Raw genomic sequence first — 22,269 nt, 5'->3', positions numbered from 1 at the left:
TTTTCATCCTAGTAATTTTAAGATGCCCTTGTTCTTGGTTGCCAAGTAGAAAGGTAAGACCATTAAATCAATGTTAATTATTCAAAGAACACTTTTTTATTCCACTCAATCAACTGCATAGAGTAACAACGTGCTCAGATAAAAGGCAAAAAAATGGACAAGCTATTTAGTTTCCATTCAGTACCGTTTTTTAACTTTCTAGTGTTATTGCTATGCTAACTCTGTTTTAACATTAGTAATTCTCAGGATCTCTCAAGCACTCCATAAAATCAGAGTCAGCTGCTGGAAAAAATACCTGCCCAAGCAGTAGGAACAAGAAAGCACAGCCTCCTGTCAGCTGCTTTTTCAGCTGAATGCCCCTGTGGCTTCTTAAGACATCTAAGAAGGGGGTAAGCACAGGCTTTTCTCTCACTAGAGGTATCATACACTATTTTGTCTCTGGCCAACTAGTTTCACAAACCTTGCAGTAATTTGTCTTTAGTATCCCTTTCTCAAACTGGCTAAGAGCTTCAAAAATTGAGGGAGGGAAGGCAGGTGTTGGGCTCTGGAAGATTGACAAGAAAAAAGCAGACCTGTACAAGGTTTATTTCTTTCGGAAACAAAGCAAAAGTACTCAGGTGCTAAGGCTCATACTGATAGCCTCCTTCATATGACACTTCGTCACTACACACCTACCTAAAGGCAATGGGAGGAAATTTTAACAGGGTTTTAATAATTACATGGGTCACCTTGAATTGTTCCTTTTCTCTTTCACCTCCCGGTGGAAGCAAGGAACAAAGCCAAGAACCTGGAAGACTGTTGGTATTATACTACCACGAAAGCACTAAACTTAGTCTTGTCCATGTACTTTCACAGGTGCTAAAAATAGTACTTGTGGGTTTAAATTACTCTGCCCTCTCAGAAAAACACAGCCTAAGTTTGAAACTATTTTACACTACTAAGGACTGAAATGCATGCTCATTTCCAAAATTATATAAAAGGTATTTGGAGGACATTGTCTACATAGATACGCTGGCCGTATTCCTGAAAGACAGTATCATGCTATCACTAGCATTATATGGATTTTTATGTATCTGCTAACTATAAGACACATCAAAAACTAAGTAAGTTTACTAAAAATATCAAGAGAATATGAAGAACTCGCTTATAGTACCAGGTATCAACAGAAAATTTTGATTAAAATAGCAGGCCTTGTACAAATAGCCTGTTTAGTTGAAAAACTACACTGCAAAACTGTTTAGCTTAGAAGAGAATTTCTTCTCAAAATCAAACAGTGGGAGACTCCCTACACTGTACCTAGGCTGGATTTTCTTTTTTTTGTGTGAAATATTTCAGAAAAATGTTTGTTTTAATGCAGCACAGTACCAAACCAAAAATGGTTTTCCTTTCTCCCTCTCTCTTTCCTCTTTCTCCTCTCTCCAGGGAACTGTTTTCTGGCAACTTTATACCTCTTAGACCCCAATAGCTGAGTTTTACCTAACAAACTGTACTACAAAAGAAAAGAAAAGCATCAACAATAGATTTGCAGGTTATGCTATATTAAACAGAAAACTTAAAATTGTAGACAAAAAGAACACTAGACTTACAGCTAAGAATTTTTTTTCCAGATTTAGCTAGAAACACGATTTACTTTAATTCGCCTTACTGCAGTTATTGAATAGCATGAGGTTTTGGCATTGCTATGCAGCTAAATTACTTTACGTATGTCTTCTATTACGTACCTTTCACAACACTGTGAGCAACAGTATGCTTGTTCTGCTGTCACTAGGCTTCCTCACAGAGAGGGGACAAGCCACGAGGAGAAGCGCTACTACGAACAGCAACAACACAGTACCTTGCACGTGACTTGTGTGCAAGGGATGACTCTCACAGCTCTAGGGGCATGCATCACGTTTGGTACAAAGTGTAAATGAGATGCAAGCACGGCTTTTGTCAACCACTTAGAAATACTGTTCAAAAGCAAACACTTGAGAACAGAATAAACCTCAGTCATAATCTTAGCTTCACTGCCACCGTGTACAAAACATTTTCTATAATGGACATAAGGTATCCCTCTATATATGGACACACACAAGAGAAATATGGAGCAGTGATCCAATTATCAAAGTTTCTTGATAGAGTATTAGTATTAAAAACAACACACTATTTGTGTCTTCAGTGCTAAAAGTTAAATTATTTAGCAGTTTAAGATCTTTCACGCTTTATTCTTGTTCGGTAGTTTGTGCTAAATGAGCACATTTCTTTCTCTTCTCAAGGCATATATTGACTTCATCAATATTAACCTACATTAAATCGTTCTAGCGTAGCATACAGCACTGGCATTTTTGCAAGAAATATCCTTGTTTCTAAAAAAATGTTGAATGTTTTCAGGCTGATTATATTTATCCCAACAAATACTAAACCAGGTAAGTAAAACTTGATAGTCAATACAGTTCTCTGGACTGAGAATTATGCAAAGCATCCGCCCCTGCTTTCCACTTGTTGCCAGAATGGGATTTTTAATTTGTTTTAACTGGAGTGGGAGCTACCCATATTGCAGGTTTTGTTATTTAAAGTGAAAACATTTTAGTTTACCATGTGGTAAACCGGTATGCAATAGTAAAACAAAAGCAGTAAGCTACAGATTTTTTGGAACGTTTCTTCTAAAAAGTAAAGGCTTTCTCAAGACAGAAAAGTATATTCTTCACTTAGCAGAAAAATACTAGTTTAGAACTCTGAACAACAGTGAAATGTGACTTCTCAAAAATACAATAATTCAGTGAATCACGATATTCATATTAATTTGAGAAAAACAATAACCGAGCATTTCTAATCAGCCTCATTTAAATTGAAAAAATGACAGGATCTCAACAACCCTGAGATTAGTAGAGCACTACAAAGAAAGCCAATACTGAAGAAACCAAAATTGAAAGGTGGGTAAACGATTCATATATTGAACAAAAAAACAAAACAACTAAAACCCAAACAAGAACTATATACTTGGAAAATATTTTTTTTCTCATTTTGAGAACACTGTATTTTTTTTTTTTAATTGTAAAGGAAAGGTTTTCAAGAAACTACTAACTTGGCTTTCACCTTTAAGCTATAAGAGAAAATGACTGTATGCTTTATGTAACTTCAGCTATGTGTTCTGTAGAGAAAGCTTTAGTCTGCAAGATTATCAAAAAGCAGTATTTGTGTATATGCACCAAGTGACTAACTTTTATAAAATCACACTGATTTTTCACTGGTTCTAGGAACACAGCAGTATTAAAAAAGCTTAAAGTAACTAACTTCGTGTATTCCAGAAATTGTATCAAAATGGTCTTGAAATGTTAATTCAGAGAAACATATTTAAGAACAACCTCATTATTTAACAACTTTTTTTCTCAATATCCTGATAATGTTCCTTGTTCAATAAGGCTAAAACATCTCTTCAGATTTGAAGAAAGCCTCTGCTACGCATACTCAGGTAATCACCTGTCCTGTCGATAACACTGAAATATGTGACTGCAAGCATTGGATTCAACAGGAAAACACACAAATAAGAACGGTTACTAGGATTTATATTCTATGTGGCTGACGCTGTTTCTCCTTTAAATGTTTGGCTTCATATAAAGGTTACAATATCACTGTAGTTGTTGTGCTACTTCTCTTCAGGCTGTGTTCTTAAAACCGATTTTCTTTCCAATTACCTAGATGCTGCTGTAATTATATACCTAAAATAAAAAATAATCTGGCTTCCAGTCTCAAATTTCACAGCTAAAGCATTCATGCATCAATGGAAGTCACAACAATTCTGACTGAAAACATGACGTTACCTTGGAGGCAAGTCCACGCTCAGGGTGGCCAGCAAACTCCCTCCTTGCCTTCCCAGGTGCCTCTGTACAACAGGTATGAGGCTCTGGATGTGGGAGGCCAGTCAATGGGTGATGTGGATGATGGTCCATCCACACCAGAGGTGTTGCCAAGAAAAGGCCTTCACAACCACCTCCACGAGGAAGAAAAGATGGTTATAGTTCTAGGCGACTCCCTTCTGAGAGGAGGGAAACAGACGGACCCAATTTATTAATACATGGTTCCACGGCTGGTGTCCCTGGTTTTTCAGCCTGGAGAAGAGAAGGCTCCGAAGAGACCTTACCACAGCCTTTCTGTACTTAAAGGGGGCTTAGAAGACAGCTGGGGACAAACTTTTTAGCAGGGCCTGTTGCGACAGCACAGGGGGTAATGGTTTTAAACTAAAAGAGGGTAGATTCAGACTAGATATAAGGAAGAAATTTTTTACCATGAGGGTGGTGAAACACTGGAACAGGTTGCCCAAAGAGATGGTAGACACCCCATCCCTAGAAACATTCAAGGTCAGGCTGCACAGGGCTCTGAGCAACCTGATCTAGTTGAAGATAGCCCTGCCCATTGCAGGGGGGTGGACTAGATGACCTTTAAAGGTCCCTTCCGACCCAAACTATTCTATAATCTGAGATTGCTGCTAAAGAAGCCATGTTTTGTGCTACTCTGTACAGTCAAGAGGAGAGGTGGCATTTAAACAAACACTTTAACCACAGAGTCTGACAACAGCAGCAGAGTTGCAATTTAAACTCTCAGTTCTTTTGTTTATGTTTGTAAAATACCCACAGCTATTTTAATTGATTTTCCGCAGTGAGATTCAGCTGTTCTTTTCTAACTTGATTTTACCTAGTTTTTCTAATTTGAGCAGAATTCTAGAATTCTTACAGGAACAGCTTAACCTGTCAAAGAACACACGGTAAAACACATTTTTACTGTTATACCATCCAAACGTAGCAGCAATGCTCAAAAGCAAACCATACCGAAATGTGGAGAACAGTGTTTTTTGTAACAGCAATCAAGGAGGCGACTACAGCTAGGTGAAATTCTCTGAGCACAGGGAATGTGCGGCTGGCAGTGCTGGTCCCACAGAAGGAGGCAGAACAGGCAGCGAAGGGAAAGCAGAACCTAGTCACTAGCATCTAGTCTTCATTTTAGTGGTTCTAGCATTTAGGTAAGCACAGTTGTATAAATAAAACTTCACTCCAAATGAAAATGGGCTAGTAAGAATACCACTGGGCAGTTTTTAAGTATACTTTATCTACTCTTGTAATTTATTAAAGGCAATGAAAATTAGAACAATTTGAAAAGCCTCTCCTGTATAGAATTACAAGTGGTTAAACAACCTATACGAGCATCTCCACTAAAAATTTAAACCAAAATGAGTTTAAGCCATTTTCCTTGACACTTCCCATCTAATGGTGACAACCTTACTATGAAACCTGTCTAGCAACATCAAGATGGAAGCAAGATTGGTGATTTATAAGGTTAATATACCAGAATATTTAAAAGCTAACTTTTTTCTTTTAGACTGTCTCTTGTGAGTTTTACAGAGACCACTCTTCATATACAATTTCCGTCTTACCTGCAAGTACAGTTTGTTATCTTTCGTAATTGCATCCATGAGGTCTTTTTGTAGGGGAGGGTCTCCATTTACCCAGAGTCCATTTGACGAATTGGTGTTGAAGCCACAGGTGCTATTTTGTTTTTTGTAAAACAGAACATAAGCAGTGTCCTTTGGAAATCTACTGGTAATTTTCTGGACTGACTGAAATGAGGTAAATGTCACTCTGCTGTCATTGAACAGAAACCATTCTCTTGGCATCTCAGTGTCCAGCTCATTTTCTACAACAGTACAAGGACTCTCCTCTGTCAACAACTTATCCTGAGGAAAAACTAAAGGAAGAGCCGTAGACTGGTGGCAGAGTCCTGAAGGCCCTGACCCAGTAACATTTCTAGCATATGAATAATAATGTCCACTTTCAGAGGATACACCAGAATGCACCACCACAGAGCTTAACGTGTAGGGCACCAATTGTGGGCAGGTCACTTCATCAGCACCTGAGGGCTTCAGTTTTTTAGCAAGATTTTCTCCAGTATCAGAAATCTCAACACCAACAGACCAACCTCCCGAAACTACAGCTAGAGGGGATGTTGCTCTTTTGACAGGCAGCTCCAAAACAAGTGGCAGAGACACATTGTCCAAGATTTTGCGCCTTATATGACACTTTGGATCATATGAAAATCTCAAAAGAGTGAGAATGAGGTATTCCGGTTCCTCAACGATTTGCATAGTTTTCTCAGCATTCTGTAGAGAGGCACACTTTTCACAATAATACTTATTGTCTCCACTGAGGATCTCAGGTGCCAGAAAATAATTCAGTAAGTCTGTAACTGACAGGGTGTTTTTACCTACTAGCCTCTGAGACATATCCCTATTATCTTGAACTTTGTTCAGTTCAGAATTTGTAGTATTCTCGGAGTTTGGCTCAGTAGAAATATCTTTCATGGTTCCTTCACTCATCATTGTGTCACATCCACCATTTACTTGCAAATTATTGAGAGGTGTTTCTCCAGCAGGACTAGCTGCTAAAGTATTCGTTTGCACCACATAGTCATCTTTCACTTCAGAACGTTCCATAGATTTTGGGCCAACGTTCTCCAAGGAAGTTGGAGGACAGAAAGCCAGAGAGAGATCTGTGAAAGCTTCTTCCTTTTGAGACATACTTTTGCAGTTCAAACAGCATATAGTAGTCTTCAATTTTCCTCCAAACATCTTCTCTATCAGAGTTCTTTCTTCACTTCCCCTACAAGGTGCTTCAGCAAACACTTGTGCTTTATGGGCAGGTTCTTGTGTCTGGGACTCTTCATTCATTATACTTTCAGAAGTCTTTGCTGAAGACAGTGCTTTCAAGGTTCTCTCTTCTTCATGCAGCCTGAAGACAAAGAAAAATAAATCCAAGTAGCTGGGCTATTTTCCAAACAGATACTGCTGCACCATTTCAGACTTTTTTTCCAGTTATGCTAAAAAATATAGATGTTAAGTGGCTAGAAATGTCTTACATTAAAAAAGCTTTCTGTTATTTTTTTTTTTCTATAAGCAAGCAGAACCATACAGGCCAGTACTATCCAAAACAGAGTATGAGAGAAGCACAAATGTATTTAATGTGGATTTCATTATATATAACAGAACACAATGCATATACTGAGAGAACTGGCTAGTATTAAAAAACATAACAAAGTTTTTATTTACCATTACATTATCTTAATAAATCAGTTCTCCAGTTGACTGGTTCTGTATGTCAGATTTTGTAAGAGAACAAGTAGCTATTTATCTAGTGCCAGACTATTTCCAAAGAAAAGAAAAGGTCAGGATTTTGTAGCCAAGAAAGTTAAGAAACTACAGCAAGAAAAACCAAACCAAAAAAGAAACCCAAGACGGGGCGGCAGGAAGAACACTATTTCACTATTGAGATAAACTTCTCCAGAAGTGGAATGTGTCATAAAGCAATATTGCTTAAGCCACATCTCAGCAAGCTAAAGTTAAAAGAAGGCTACTAATAAATTTAGGCAGTCTTGTTTTATCTGTGCCACAGTTAATTTGCTTGTTTATTAAACTGGTTACAAATGCACGTACATCTCTATGACTTACCTGACCTGTATGAAATATAGCTGTCTCCACCAACAAGAAATTCCAGATGCCCGACTAAACTGCTTTCAGCAACCACATAAATTTTACAACGGGACCATGACTCTAACATAGCACCCAAATTTAGATTTGTAAAAATGGAACATTACTACCACTATAACCTGCTTTAAATGATGTGGATACAAGATGGTATCCAGACTTTACCACAGATTAAACCCATGAAAAGTGTTTCATAGACCATACAGAAAACCAGAGACAGCCAAGAATGAGGCCCAAAATTCCTGGTCCCCACTCATGCAGTGGAACTTTTACATGACTGCTCCTAAGAGTTCAGCATTATGTGGTAAGACTGTAGATTCATTCCCAATAATGGCACAGTAACTGTACCTGTCTAGCAGGAATCTGAGATATTCCGAGCAATCCTGCTGGGATCGAGGGGTGAACCATGGTGGTCTGGAAGCCTCAAAGAAAATTCTAGGAGCATATGCCTCCCTCTGTTCACATAAGAGAGGGACAGACAAGGTTACATAAGAACTACTTAAAAAATTGGTTATGTTATTTTGATACTGACCACTGAACTTTGTACTACATTATTCTAGAGGAACTGTATGAAACACATGGTGCACATAAACATTTAAACAACTAAATCATAGGAAGAGAGAGTCATTAATTTTGTAGTAATCAACTCTAGTACAAAGATAAAAGCAGTGGATCCTGCAGGCAAATATTAAATGTGTAGTGAGTGTAAACCAGATGTTATGCATAATAGCAGTTACTGTTCTTGCTGGCAAGCTTAAAAAAAAATGTTTTCTTTCTTCAGAAGAACACCAGTATTTCATAAGTACCAATTTATTTTTAAGGTGATCCAGCCTCATACCCTTCACAAGAAGTTTACTGTTATTAATCAGAGAACAAAAGCATCTATGTCTTTCTAGCACTAGCAAAATATTCTGAACATTTAATAAAGTTCACTTTAGAATTTGAACTACAATAAAATTTAGTGTAAAAATCACTGCAGAAAGTCACAGTTTATCCTAGAAAGTTACATAAAGCCAACTTGTATATTAAGTCAGGTCTTACTTGATTTTTTTCCTTTTGGCTTCTGAAAGAAAACCTGTTACTGCCCATTTATAAAAAAAACACAATGCCAAGATATTCCACTTATGAAATACAGATTTCTCTAAGTCCATCCACACCATCTCAACATTTGGAGGCAAATTCATTCCCCTACAAATCTATCATATTTTTAATATACTCAAGAGGACTCCCATGGGATCATGTTTGTTCCTAAATTTTGGTGTATCGATCTAGGCTTAAAAGCAGCAGATGAAATAAACTGACATACCTGGGTATGGGCCAAAAAGGCAAAAAGATGCTGTAATTTTCTCATTAGTGAATTACACCCATTTAGATTCAGAGATAAAACATGTCTTCTGAAACTGAAAAAAAGAGATAGACATTAGTTTCCTTGCTAGATTTCTAACAATACAGTTATCATTCCAGCTCAGGGTATTACTTCAGTTTGAAAGAAAGCAAAACATGTAACACTTCCTTTTAATATCTGGATTCTGTTCTAGTGCAGATGCAAAACTACTGTACAGCAGGAACTAATACTGCAAAAACCCTATTTCTTTAAACATTTAAATGTGTGAGAATGGGTTATAGAGAGACTTTTTTTTTTTTTTTCAATAGCTTCCGGATTATAACAAAAGCATCACCATAAACTTTTATAATACTGAAGGGAACAAGGACAGTGAGGAAAAAGGGACTTGTCGTTTGACACTGGACAGAGGAATCAGGATTTTTAATGGCTAAAATTGCAGTTGCACAGAGCTGCACTTTTAACAGTGCAATCAGTAACTGAGTGCAAAGAAACCAACCCAGCTCTAGCAAGCTGAGAGACCCCAGGACATGATAATATCCTGTGAAAAGCAAGAATACAACAACTGCAATAGTTAATTTGCAATGCAAAGAGCTGTTGAAAAGGACTTACTCTGTAGCCATAAACAGTGCCTGAATAACACTGTTCATGTAGCATGTATTTCCTAGATTAATTAGACCTGTCTTCCCAGTTTCAGATTTTCCAGAAAGTCTAGATAAACAAGATGGCAAAGAACTGGATTGAGAAGTCCAGGCACTCTGATTGAGAATCAACTTAATCTTCTCTTCAGTAGGTTTGGGCATATCCTACAAGAGAAACATTTAACACACTTAGTAGGTTTTTGTATTTGTTTTTATAATAGGTCCTGCCATTCAGCAGTCTTAAACCTTCACTTGTTCCCATATTCTCCTTCAGGGTGTTGCTATCCCTGACAGCTTAGAAGATACCCCCCCCCCCCGCCATGCCCTCTTCTTGAAAGGTTTCTTTATCCAAGTCTAAAATTGCAGGAACAAGGGGCTGGTGTCACCTTTGAGCAGCATATTCACAGAATCCTTTCTGCCACCAGAAACTACCTCTCAAATTTCAAGCTTTAATAGACCCCTAAAGCATCCTCTGTTCTGCTAGAAATACATTCCTGCTCTGTCAAATCAAAATGTAAGAATGAAAGAATAAAGCCCAGAATACTTAAAATTAAATTGATAGGGGCTTTATAAGCATTAAAACATTTAACTGCAATACTACTGCTATAAAATCAGGCACTAATACCCAATTGGGTTTTTTTGTGGGTTTTTTTTTTGGTCTTGTATTTTTTTCCACTTTATTTGTTTTGGGGTGTTGTTTTGGGGTTTTTTAAATTTATTTTTAAGTGCATTATGCACTTATTTTTCTAAAAAAGCTGAATTTTGCTTTGAAACAGCATAGGCGAGCATCCTTTACCCACATAGGCATGCAATACTGACTGCAGTATTAAGATGTAGTGCTTCACAATGGTGTTTTGGAGCCAGCCAGAAATGAACACCATGCCAAGTACTCCTCAGAACCTACTTCAATTCTATCAGCGCTCTGAACTTATATTTGAAGAGTTACAGTTTCTAGCTTGGGTTGAAATGAAATGCCTAGAATAAACCTCACAAAAATAGGTACATGAGGCTTAAGAAATTAGACCGAGCTTTTAATAAAGGATCTCATTTCAGGCTTTTCTTAAAGCCTTCTATAATCATATCATGCACTCAGGACAATTTTTCTAGCATATTCCAAACACAGTTAGAATTGACTTTAGATTATGTAGCTAGCTCTTTTCTCCCAGAGAAAGTTCTAAAGAATTTATATCTACAGGATTATAGCTTTCCTATTTAGGAAAAACAAAACAAAAACATTCCACCCTCTTAATAGTCCTAATATACCTTAACAGCTTCCAGAATGGGTTCATAGAGCTCTGGAAATCCTGAATAATGATACATCATACAGTGTATCAACTCAGTCAACTGCATCAAAAAGGCTGTACTGGAAGGTAAGCCATCTCTTTTGAAGGAGTGAACCAAACTGACCACATGCGGAACAATCTGAATAGGAAAAACAAACAAACAAAAGGGGCATTAATGGTATTTTTCCAGTTTTTGTTCCACAAACGACTTTACTTTTTTACACATGCCAAATGACAGGGGACCTTTTGTTCTTAAATAAGAAGTGGTTGAGAAACAATGACTTGAAAAACACACATCACTCTCTACTCATGAGAATTTTCAAACAGCACAGTTAATTATTCAGTGCCCTCTTTAGCTCACATATCAAGTTTTGGAACTTTATGAACTTAGAAAATGTATGTTAAGATTTTAAACAGTCAAGTGTCCAAAGTACTCATCTTATTAAGGATATTAACAGCAAACATTTTGCTTTTGTACCACCACTAACAGTGCAGTATCCTGTTCTAATTTAATGGATATAGTTTTTAAAACAAACCTCTCAATTTTCCTTAAACAGAATCTAATGCTTGGAGATCTGAAGCCAATGAACACATTTATGCTAGTTCAGTTTACAAGACAGAAACTGGCTCATAGCTCCACCTAGTGAGGGAGCTAGGCTCAATAAACCAAGACAGTAATTTACTACGAGCTAAAAAAGCTTACCACAGATATGGTAATCTGTTTGATGATCAGTTCAGATTCATTACTATTTTAAATTGAGTATAAATCAGAAATGTTTACTCCATCTCCTTCCCCTTCTTCAGTGCAGCTCAGTCTGTATTTTTACATGCATGAGACTTTTTTTTATATTAGTCTTAAAACACCAAGAGAAAGTTATTTCAATGCAGTCCCAAAGAGTAGAGACTTCTCAGTCAGAAACAAAATATTTTAGACACGTCTGTCCATTTCCAAGTGATAAAAATGGATTAACTGTGAAAGAAGTGGATGGAAACATTTCTCATCACAAATTAGCTTACAAATTGTTTGGTAGTAAAGACATGAAATACAGAACAGAAATTATAAGACTATCGTAATTTTAGGAAGAATTAATATACTTCAAAACACCGAAGTAAAATCGGCCAGGGCCATGTTCTCTTAAGCATAAGGAACATTTTTACATCTTGGAGAAACAAACCCTACTCTTTTGGTAAGCAAGATATCCACTGTTTAAAAATGAAAACACCAAGATTAAGTGTTCAATGTACTACAGAGTCAATAGTGAAAGTTGCAATGAAAAACTTCCCTCTTTCACTTTGTATATGTGGGTACATAACAATGAGAAAGTAACTATTGGGCTCCAAGAATGAGATTTGTATAAAGTAGATCCAAGATGATAATTTTGCACAGACAAAGCACATGAGAAGAATAGCAAAAGTACAGGTTCTCAGCTGTCTCAAATTGAGAGCCAAATTCTTACTTACAGCATGCTGCATGATACTGAAAGTTATACTTTGAATACATACAGAAGTATCACTTCTGGCTTGAGGTTGATTTAAAATTTTATACATCAGTGGATTTTAGAATTCCATAGTACACATCATAACTTCTCCATCATAAGTGTAAGACAGAGTGTTCTTCTATAAAAAACCAAAGTCATTTATGCTAACAATGCTCAAGCATAGGGAAGGGGAACGTTAACTCAGATGCACTGCAAAATAAATTCATTTATATTTATCAAATGTGCATGTAACCATTTTACATTCAGATCATTTATTATAAAAAGGTAAACAAGTAGTTTAAGAGCAGGAAAATATTACAGGATACTAAATGACAGCAGTAGCTCAAAAAATGATAGCAAAAAAAGGTTGTTTAAAATGGAGGGGAAAATGGTCACGAAGTCCTACAGAGATGTTTATGCAGTACTGCATGCAGCCTATGGTAGAAATTTTCCTTCTTAAAGCAAACGCCTATTTCTAGAATAAGTCTTCCATAGTTTACATTTTTCTCATGAATGTTTTGTCTCTCTCAGGAACAAAGAAGAAAAGCAAGACAGTAAATATATGAAATATTTATGTTTTGAGCATATTCGAGACTACTTGGCTCTTTCATGTATGACTCAAATTTCTGTCCTGGGCCCAGATCAGGGCAGCGGAGGGAGGAGAGAGAAACTTCAGACTTTCATCACTAAAAAACAGTGTAACAGGCATAAGGCAATTACTCTTACACTAATCAAAGGGTTTGTGATCCCTTCAGGCCTAAGAGCCTTGGGGACAGCTTAGAGAAACAGTGTGCCAGGCTGTTACTATGGTTAAGTCTGAAAGACCTATATTTCACTTAAACTTTAAGCTAAATTCTGAGTATGAGAACAGGGAAGGCACTATACATCTTGCTGTACTAATACGAGCAGTCACCATCATACCCTAGTATCTACCACTTGAACTGGTGAACTGCATTTTGAAGCGTGGCCATTAAAAATAGTATCGTTCAGTTTGCCCATATGTACATTGAAATATAGATAGTGTAGCTTTGTTAAAGTGAAGTACTTCTTGATCTCACGTACCTATCCAGGCTGACCAGGTTATTTCTAGCAGATAACCAGTTATCTCTTTTCCCCAAATAGTTGTGCTTGCAGTCTGCTTGCAGCCCAACTTTATCAGTAGGCTTCACACCACATAAAATGGATTTCCAGAAGCATATGGTCAAAGATAGAATGCGGTGCCCAGATACTAGTGCCAGAAATACGTACATACCAGGAAGAACAACGCTCGTTTCCAGTTACAGATTAAGTGGCTGAACCTGGAAGTTAGAAAGCCTAGTGGTCTGTGAACCACAGAAATCTGATTCCGGAACCTTGAAACAAAGAGGAAATCCAAGTGCATCAATTCTGTTACTCTTTACACCCACTTTAGAAATCACACGTGAATGACATCTCAGAGAATTGAAAACCATTTATTTAGTAACTTACCAAATGAAAAGCTTCTGGAGAATGCTGAAAACTAAGTAACATGTGGGAAAGGACAGCAAGGGCACCAGGCCTCACTAGAGGAAACCAAAGTCGATTAAAGACCTAAAAAAACCCACATTTATTTCAGTAAAAATGTAAACAGATCTCCAAATCCACAACCATTTGAAACATACAGAATCATTACATGAAACTGAAAACTATAGATATATTTACATAATCTTTGCAGAATAGTAAGATAATATCTGCTGCAATACAAAGATGCTATGCAATTGCATAGCTGTTACAAATTCCTTTCCCTCTCCTTCAATTTTGAATGTTCTTTTCCAACATACCAATTCAATCTTAAGTAGAGTGACATCAATGAGGATGGTAAATTTCTGGACTGCGGCCAGTCCTTTCAGCAGTGCAATCACCCATGTTTCCACATGCTGAGCCAGAGGCCAGGACAACCAGTCAATCATTCTGAAAGATTAATGAAAAATAAAAAAATAAAACAAAACAACCAATATGCCACTAATTCTAACCTCAACAAAAAGATCCTCTGTATTACCCAGATAGTTACACACTTACACAGAGACTCAGAAGAAGTAATGCAAGAATGTTAGGTAAGTAGTAAAATAATTTTGATTATATCTCAAGTCATTTAACTCTGTAATTAATAATGATCTATTTAATACATTAAAAGTAAATACACCCCTCCCCCTGAAATACATAAGCATATAAATATTGTATTATTGCTACTTGTTATTTACGAATATGAACCCTGGTTTTATTGACATTCAGCTAACTTTTTTTTTTGTGGTAAAAACTTACTACTGAAGGTGAAAAAGTGCCAGTACCTGGGAACCTCCCCTCCTACACCTTTTACCCCAAACCAGACCAAAGCCAACTATTAAAGTTTAAATTTGAAGAGGAAGCCTCTTGAACTTAGAACTACATTCCTGGAAGCCAACTCAAATATTCTCAGTTAAAAAGGTGAAATTTAGTAATTTTACATACATTGCAGCAGGCGTTATAAGGATCTTATAATAGCTATCAGCAGCCTGGGGTCTACATGTGCACCAAAAGGAAGAGTTTCACTACAGCTAAGAAAAAGGAAAGTGAAGGGACTTTAGCTGTGTCTAGAAAATATAGTGAAATATCAGCAACGGAAAATAGGGGTATTCTATCCTTCTAAATTAATAGACAACTTACACTGATACTTAAGGCAGACAGGCAGATTAGTTGAAGCCATTCTAAGACACAGACGATATTGTAAGGCAGTACCAGCTAAAACGTGAAATTTAGGCTTTGTTCTTCTGAGATTTTACTTGGCAATATTTTGGATTTTCATTAGTTGTCTGCAACATCCCCTTCTTCAAACCAGATGAGGCACCACTAATTAAGCGGAAGGAAAAAATTTTTCACCACGAGGGTGGTCAGGCATTGAAACAAGTTATACAGTAAGGCTGAGGCACCTCCATCCTTGCAGAAAGCTCTTAACTTGAATGGACAAGGCCCTGAGCAACAATGCCTGACTTGAAGCTGGCCCTGCTTCAAGCAGGATTGGACCAGATGACTTCCAAAGGCTCCGCTCAGTCTACATAACACTATGATTCTATTCTGTAATTCAATGAAAAGAGGAAGTTAGAAGTATATTTCTTTACTACTTTTCTGAAAAAGCTCCTCATACAGATTAATTATTTTAAGAGGCTAAATTCTAGCACAGAACTGAACAGGTTACAAGTAACCAGCCTAATAAATAGTCCCTATCACTACAAATGGGCATAGTGAGTGTATATCAATCTGAAGCAAAACTATCAGCCCCTACTTTCTTCCTGGAGATTAAAAGAGCTCCAAACAGACTGAAATCAGGGTTTCAGTCCTCAGATTCCAAACTAAAAAGAAAACCAGTGTCTTCAGCAACACCAGAGGTACATTCTCAGCATGCTGTATTACCATAAACAACCTAAAAGTTACACAGAGTTTACAATTTGGATCTGAAAAATGTTAGTACACACATTCTAAAATTTATATATCTTGGAATTATGTACTATCTGCACATGTAACATTCAAAGGTTTCTCTAAAATAGGGAATCATTAGGACTGCCTTTTTAACAATCAAGCACAGATCTTACTGGGTTGCTTCCATGTTAGTACAAAAAAAACGTGGTAAAAAACATGGCAACGTAATCACTGCTCTGAATTTACACAAAGCTCTCATTTCATCAAGATGTTAAATTGAAACATGTTTATTCTGAGGACCCTTTCCATATACTTTCTAAAATGGGGAATCAAAAAAGTAGGCCAAAACTGCTTTTACCTGCAAAGAATTAACCTTAACCCAAAAATAGGTCCCAAACCTCATAGTCCTATCTTCTTCAAACCTTGCCCCTCCCAATTTGTAGGCTTGGTATTTTTCAGCAGTGGCACGAACACCTGCACAGTTAATTTAAGCCTAACAACAATATATTTGGTTTCCTTAATTAATTTTTTAGACAAGTAAAGAGTATTCTGTAGAGCCCTACATTAGAACCACTGTTCTAAAATATCCAATTACCATCTTTATACTACGTGCACTTTCAACCACACTGACTCACAAAGTCCAAGTGAAAAACAGTGCTTTTGGGTGGGAGATGGGGCTTCCCGTGTTCCATCCCATTACTCTGGTTATGTGATGGGCCATCCTGTGCCATCTCTAGTCAGCGTAATTAACTACTAAACCATTCAACATTGTTACTAATAGGACAATGGCTATCATTTCAGTTGACTAACCTTGTAAAGAGAAGTCTCATTCTCTGTGTAACTGATACAGATAGAATTCCCATCCTTAAAATCTGTTTCTGCTCTTAAAAGGAGAGTCAACACTCTTAAGAGCAGAAACAAAAGCTAGAAGAGGAAACAGAAGTAAACTTGCAGACATGCTTGAGACTGTCCTAAAAAGCATCAAATCTGAGATCTGCTAGGTGAAGATTAGACATTTTGGTTACTAAATCCCCTCTGCATTGCCTTTACTTGGCTCCTGCTCTGTTGCAATCAATGACTGCATTTTTAATACAAAGGCAGATATTAATATAGGACATGATGATCATGAGTAAAAACACAGAGGATGTTTTTTGTGTTTGATCACATTAGGAGAACCTTAAAGGCCTCAAGAGGACATTCCACCTCATATCACCCTAAAATGAGCAGGTCTGCTATCCATATGTGCCTAACAAGGACAGTATTTCTAGTATCTCTGGATAGAAAAAAATTTATCTGTGGAACATCAGACAGTAACTTCTTTCACAAAAATATCTTCTTAGCCACATCAGACAAAGAATCTGGCAGCTCAGGCGCAAATCCTCCAGATTAGAAAAAAACAGAACAACAACAACAGAAGATACTCAGACTACCAGGCACTCCCCCCAAAAATTTAACATCTTTTATAATATTTTACATTTTTACCAACACGGCAAAGGGCCTGGGCACAGGTGGAGTTTTTTTTAGTAAAATTTTCAGTTTCTCTTAACAAAGATACTTGGGTTAAAGTGCAAACAAGCATTATACTTATTGGGATACTAAGTATAGGCAGTCAACTTCCTTTGAGACCTCTGAAGTAGACCCTTAAAGTAACCCTATATCCTAGAAGAGATTCAACAATTTTCTGCTTTTTCTCACTAATGCTTCAGGTAAGGTTTCATGAAACAGCTGAGCCAATTAAGAACAGCTCAATGATGCCAAAAAGCAAGCACCCTTTCTTATATGAACCTGTGTTATATTAACCCCCTACTGAACAGATTCAATTTATTAGTCTCTAATTACACATTATTTACTAATCTGTGGTCAACTTTAGACAGACTCTGCAGCATCATGAAAGTTATCCTTAGGAAGTGAGCAACAAGGTCTCTAATTTGCAGTCACCAAAGCTCTACCGACTCTCATCAGGAGATCTTGTTGTGCCTGGAGTTCTGCATCTCCCGGAAATGATGCAAGCCTGATGACAACATTGTTATTTGGTGCTCCAGACATTCCAGCTGCATTATCCTCTTTACAATTACTCCTCTAAGCCAGAAGAGAGTAATTACTGCACAGGGTTGCTAGAGGTAAAAAAAGAAACTGGATACAGTGTTGACATGGGAGTATCTACAAACCAAAATAACAGGGGATACCCAGAAAGTTAGTTCCATGGAACAGAACTAGAGTCTTTTAAAATCAAGTTATCACTTCAAAGAATCAACAAGGCAACTAAGATTGCACTGCCCTTTCAAAAACAAGAGGAAAAAACCCACCACACATCTAGTATTAAGAAAGAACACTTAGTTGATAATAGCAGCTCCTGTTATACCCAAAGCTCAGCACCGCATTACTTCCCTAAGCAGAGGCATACAGAGAAGCCGTTTGAAAGCCACAACTATACGATCACATTGTGTTGAAGCAGGTAATACAACATAAATGTTAAAATTACACTAACATGAAAATTAATCACTAGCACATTACTAGCAAATTATTAGCATGCACAAATCCTTCTGAATTTCCCAGCTTTGAATTCTGGACTGGGTACACAGCTTTGTTAAAAATCTGTTCAGTCAAGCAGATTCTTTCTAAGTCCCTAAAGAATGTGTCTTACCCCAGGTTACAATATTAATGCTACTGCTTCTTCTCATTAATTATGTTTTCAAATGAAATACAGCTTCTCAATTTAATGTAAATACAAGGAATGCTTTCAGTGTGAAAAAACCCTCAGTATTTCACCAACACATGCAAGTGCTACACTGCATGAATGTCTAAGTATTACACTACACTCAAATGGATGTAGTTAAAAAATTAAATTCTTTTAGTTGAAAGACTTTTAAAAAGTAATTTTTTTAAACAATACAAATTTCTAACAGCCTCTTGTTTAACTGCTTTACTCATTTTTCTACCCTTCAGTGCTCAGTAACAGCTTCTTCCACAGGCTTTAAAAAAAATAATTCAAAGAACTTCAAAAGGTCTTCGTCTCTCTCCTGTTGTCATCTTTCTGCATCACTATTATTCACATATCTGAAGATAATAACCAATATTGCAATCTGAATCACGGCCTGTTACCAGTGCTACTAATCTCAATGTTTACACGTTTAGATGAGCGACAATAAGCATAATATGCAATTGTTTTTATGTGATTCCTATTCTTCTGTTATTCAAAGAACATCCAAAAAACCTCTGGAGGCTTGAGTAAACATGGAAATAGAGGCTGTCCCCTACTACTAAAAAGCCATGAAGATATCTAAGCAGAAAAACCCCTCAAAACTAAGCAGTAAAACTCATTTCTAACCACCTCCTCTTTTCAGAGGAGGAGATGATGGGTAAGACAGGGTAAGACAATCATGTGAGAGCACCACTCTGCTTCCTGGAAAAGCAGAAAGGTTGATCTTCTGAAAACAAGGCCTTGTTTCTCAGCTTGATTGTAAACCCCGTGAAGTTTCCTATTTATGCCATCTCCCATAAGGTGGGAGATCTAAACATAAGATGTCATCTAAAAGGAACACAGCCGGCTTCCTCTTAGTTTCTATTTAACCCTCTTCTTCATCCACCCTAGCAAAGCATGAGAAGGAAGCCACATTAGCAATGAAGGCAGCAACCTTAAACTGAAACCATGCCAGTAATACCCATAGCATCATAAATATATATTACCTTAACATGCTAAACAGAGTAACTTAGATTACCATTTTTAAAGTTTGGGGTTTTTTTTTATGGTTTTTGCTTGTTTGGGTTTTTTTTTTAATGGAACCTAAGTGACAAATAACTTCAAAAAAGGCAAGAATAAGAAAAAAAGACTTTCCCCCCCTTTACAATGAAATACAGTACCTGCACAGAGCTTGAGTCATACTTGCATCCTTCACATTTGGATCTGTAGTAAGGCTCCTTATGAGTACTGTAATCATCTGTAATGGTATGTGCTGCACAAGACTTGCCAGTGCAACAGAAGGTTCGAATGAAGTATCTGTAATCATTGAACATGACAATGTAAGAAACGAAACAGAAAACCCCACAGAAAAAATATGCTTTATCTTCTATCCTAGAACTTCACTACAGTTGTGAAGTTTTGAGACAATGAGTCTATCCTAAATCTATCATTCTGTCATCACAAACCAAAACAAAATTTAAAAGTTTCAATGGATTAAGGACAATGAATAGCACTGAATTACAAACTCCTTTTGTTCATCTAACATCCATGCAAGAAAGTGACAATCTGCCAACTTCCTCCTCCACCCTCAACGGAACTGAGAAATGAGTTTTTTTCCTGAAAAGAAGTACCATACAACTGTTTATCATACTTGATGTTAAGCCTAGGGATCCAATGCAGCTTATATTTACCATGCGCTATCTCAACAACTGTCTGCTAACCACACCGGTTACAGCAAAATATAATGTTAAGTCTCCCAGGTGCCTCAACAACAAAGGGACTTTCCAATGTGAGTTAATACAGTACTTCATAGATTTTTGAGGTCAGAAAGAAGATATTTACAATTGCATCTACATTACCCAGGCAGTGAATCCTTCCTATGATACCCAACTTTTACACATACCCCAGTTTTGTAGACTAAACAGTTCCAAGACCTAAGGTGCCCCTCTGGAGGAAGCAAGGAGGAAGAGTAACTTTTGATACCGAGAGTTTTAGTTTTTCTTAAAGGGATGCCCAAAACTCTGTTCCAGTACATCATTTAAAGCACTGCAACAGGAGTTTTTCCAAAAACCGTGAAACAAATGACCGTTTCCCCTCTAGCTTTTTTACTGGGGGGGGGGGAAGCTTTGCTTTCTCGACGGCCAAAAAGCTGCATTTTAGTACCTGGGCGAGGAAGGAAGGGTTCCAGGGCAACGCCTGCAAAGCGAGGGGCGCTGGCGGGAGGGCTGTGCCTTCCCGCCGCTCTCCTCAGGCGCCCGCGTTACCCCCCGCCCCTCCCGCCTCCCCGCCGGCCCCGGGCCGCGCTCCCCGGCGCCCGGCGCTCACCGGCGGCGGAGATGACGGCGAAGAGCTCCTGCAGGGAGGGCAGCAGCGTGTCGGGCTCGGCCTTCCAGACGCTCCTCAGCAGCCCGCTGACCTGAGTCACCTGCGAGACGTAGAGGCGCAGCTCGGCCTCCCGGCTGCCCTGGCTCTGGAAGTGGGCGATGCTGCGCACCAGCTGCTGGCAGAAGGCGAGGGAGAGCTTCCTACCGCGGGGCAGGCACTGGGGGAAGTCGCCCAGCAGCTGGCAGAGGCGGGCGCAGAGCGGCGGCGCCGGCCGCTCGCACACCAGCCTCAGCGCCTCCACCTGCAGCAGCTCGAAGAGCTCCAGCACCGAGGGGCAGCTCATGATGAGGCGCAGCCCCGCCTGGATGTAGTCGAGGATGGCGGGGTCGCGGTTGCTCAGCTCGCCGTAGCCGCGCTGCAGGAGGCCGAGGACGAGCCCGCGGTTGAAGAAGGCCTCGAACTCGGCGCGGTGGTAGCGGCCGTAGGCCTCCAGCACCTGCCGGCCCACCTGCCGCTGGAAGGGGTCGGGGCCCTGCAGCACCAGCCGGGTGCTGAGGGCGAACATGGCGCGGCACTGCGCCTGGCTCAGCGGCGTCTCCGCCGACTCCACCACCCGCCGCACGATCACCCGTTTCAGCGGCAGCGGGTGCGAGGAGCTCACCAGCCCCTCCAGGATCTTGTCCATGGCGGGCGCTCCGGGCGCATCGGCCGAGCGGCGGCGGCGGCGGGCCGGCCCAGGCCTCGGCGGAGGCCGCCGCCGCCGCCTCCCCGCGGCCCTGCCCCCGCCCCGCCGCGCTATGCCGCCCCGCCGGCGGCGGCCGCCGCTCCCGCGCCGCTCCTTCCCGCCCGCCCCTCGCCCGGGCGGCGGCGGCGGCCCCGCTCCCCCGGCTAAGGCAGCGCCGCGGCCCCGGGGGCGACCGCCGAACGCTCCCTCCACCGACCCGGAAGCGGAGCGGCGCAAACAGGAAGTCGGGGCCGGCGAGACACCGCGCATGCGCCAGCCGGCCGCCGCACGCCCGCCTTTCGCTGAGGCGCCGGCCAATGGGGAGCGAGGGCGGGACAGGCGCGGGGCGGCGGCGGCGCCTCCCCCAGCGGCGGCGCCTCCCTCAGCGGCGGCCGGCGGGTCCTGGCCGTGAGAGGTGTGAGGGCGGCAGCGGCCCGGTCAGCACGAAGGGCTTCGAGGAGCCGCAGAGTTTAAAGCCAGCTTGTGCTGTTTGGCTTTTACTTGTTCTTCCGCGCACGTAAGGTCCCCGCCGGCCCCCTGGCCGCTAAGTCTGCCGTCACGGGGATACCCCGGGGTGGTGAGGCGATGGCTAGGCCTGTCCCGCCTTCAGTCTGCGTGCACAGCCCGCCTTCTCCTCCTGGGACTAGTATTTATCACTCATTTTGCCTGTAAGTGTACTTGTAACCAGCAGCACTTCCTTAATGATGCCTTTGCTGTTTTAACAGCGGTTTAACGGAGTAGCAGTTACTGTCAACGTACGTGTGCACGCTGTGAGAGTGTTCCCATCTTTATTTAAGCCTGCTTATCCCTCCTTTTGACCCAGTTTAGCTCCAGTTTCCAATGCTTGCGTTTTCATACCAGAATACATTTCCAGC

At 39.8% G+C, this 22,269-nt stretch overlaps 1 protein-coding gene across 14 annotated transcripts in view; it reads right to left on the bottom strand.

Annotated features, from left to right (window-relative positions):
• Window positions 1–21,418, bottom strand: part of USP38 (ubiquitin specific peptidase 38) — a 43,533-nt gene extending 22,115 nt beyond the window's left edge. For 10 of the 14 annotated variants that reach the window (XR_014228574.1, XR_014228575.1, XR_014228576.1 and 7 more), the window contains exons 1-9: window positions 20,671–21,418; window positions 19,527–19,662; window positions 14,054–14,183; window positions 13,722–13,823; window positions 10,757–10,915; window positions 9,465–9,658; window positions 8,817–8,910; window positions 7,859–7,965; window positions 5,408–6,758 (exon numbers count right to left, since the gene is read on the bottom strand). Coding sequence is in view for 8 of the 14 variants with exons in the window: in XM_082315816.1 (XP_082171942.1) it covers window positions 5,408–6,758; window positions 7,859–7,965; window positions 8,817–8,910; window positions 9,465–9,658; window positions 10,757–10,915; window positions 13,722–13,823; window positions 14,054–14,183; window positions 19,527–19,662; window positions 20,671–21,355 (2,958 nt within the window). In the remaining 6 variants the exon portion in view is untranslated. Of the gene's footprint in view, window positions 1–3,800; window positions 4,089–4,116; window positions 4,903–5,407; window positions 6,759–7,858; window positions 7,966–8,816; window positions 8,911–9,464; window positions 9,659–10,756; window positions 10,916–13,721; window positions 13,824–14,053; window positions 14,184–19,526; window positions 19,663–20,670 lie in introns of those variants that run through there. The other 4 variants (XR_014228577.1, XR_014228578.1, XR_014228579.1 and 1 more) reach the window with 4 other exon arrangements.
• Window positions 21,419–22,269: the final 851 nt, after the last annotated feature.

The sequence above is a fragment of the Platalea leucorodia genome (assembly GCF_965183815.1).
Source record: "Platalea leucorodia genome assembly, chromosome: 6".
Taxonomy (NCBI): Eukaryota; Metazoa; Chordata; class Aves; order Pelecaniformes; family Threskiornithidae; genus Platalea; species Platalea leucorodia.
This window is presented reverse-complemented; position numbering and strand designations above follow the sequence as displayed.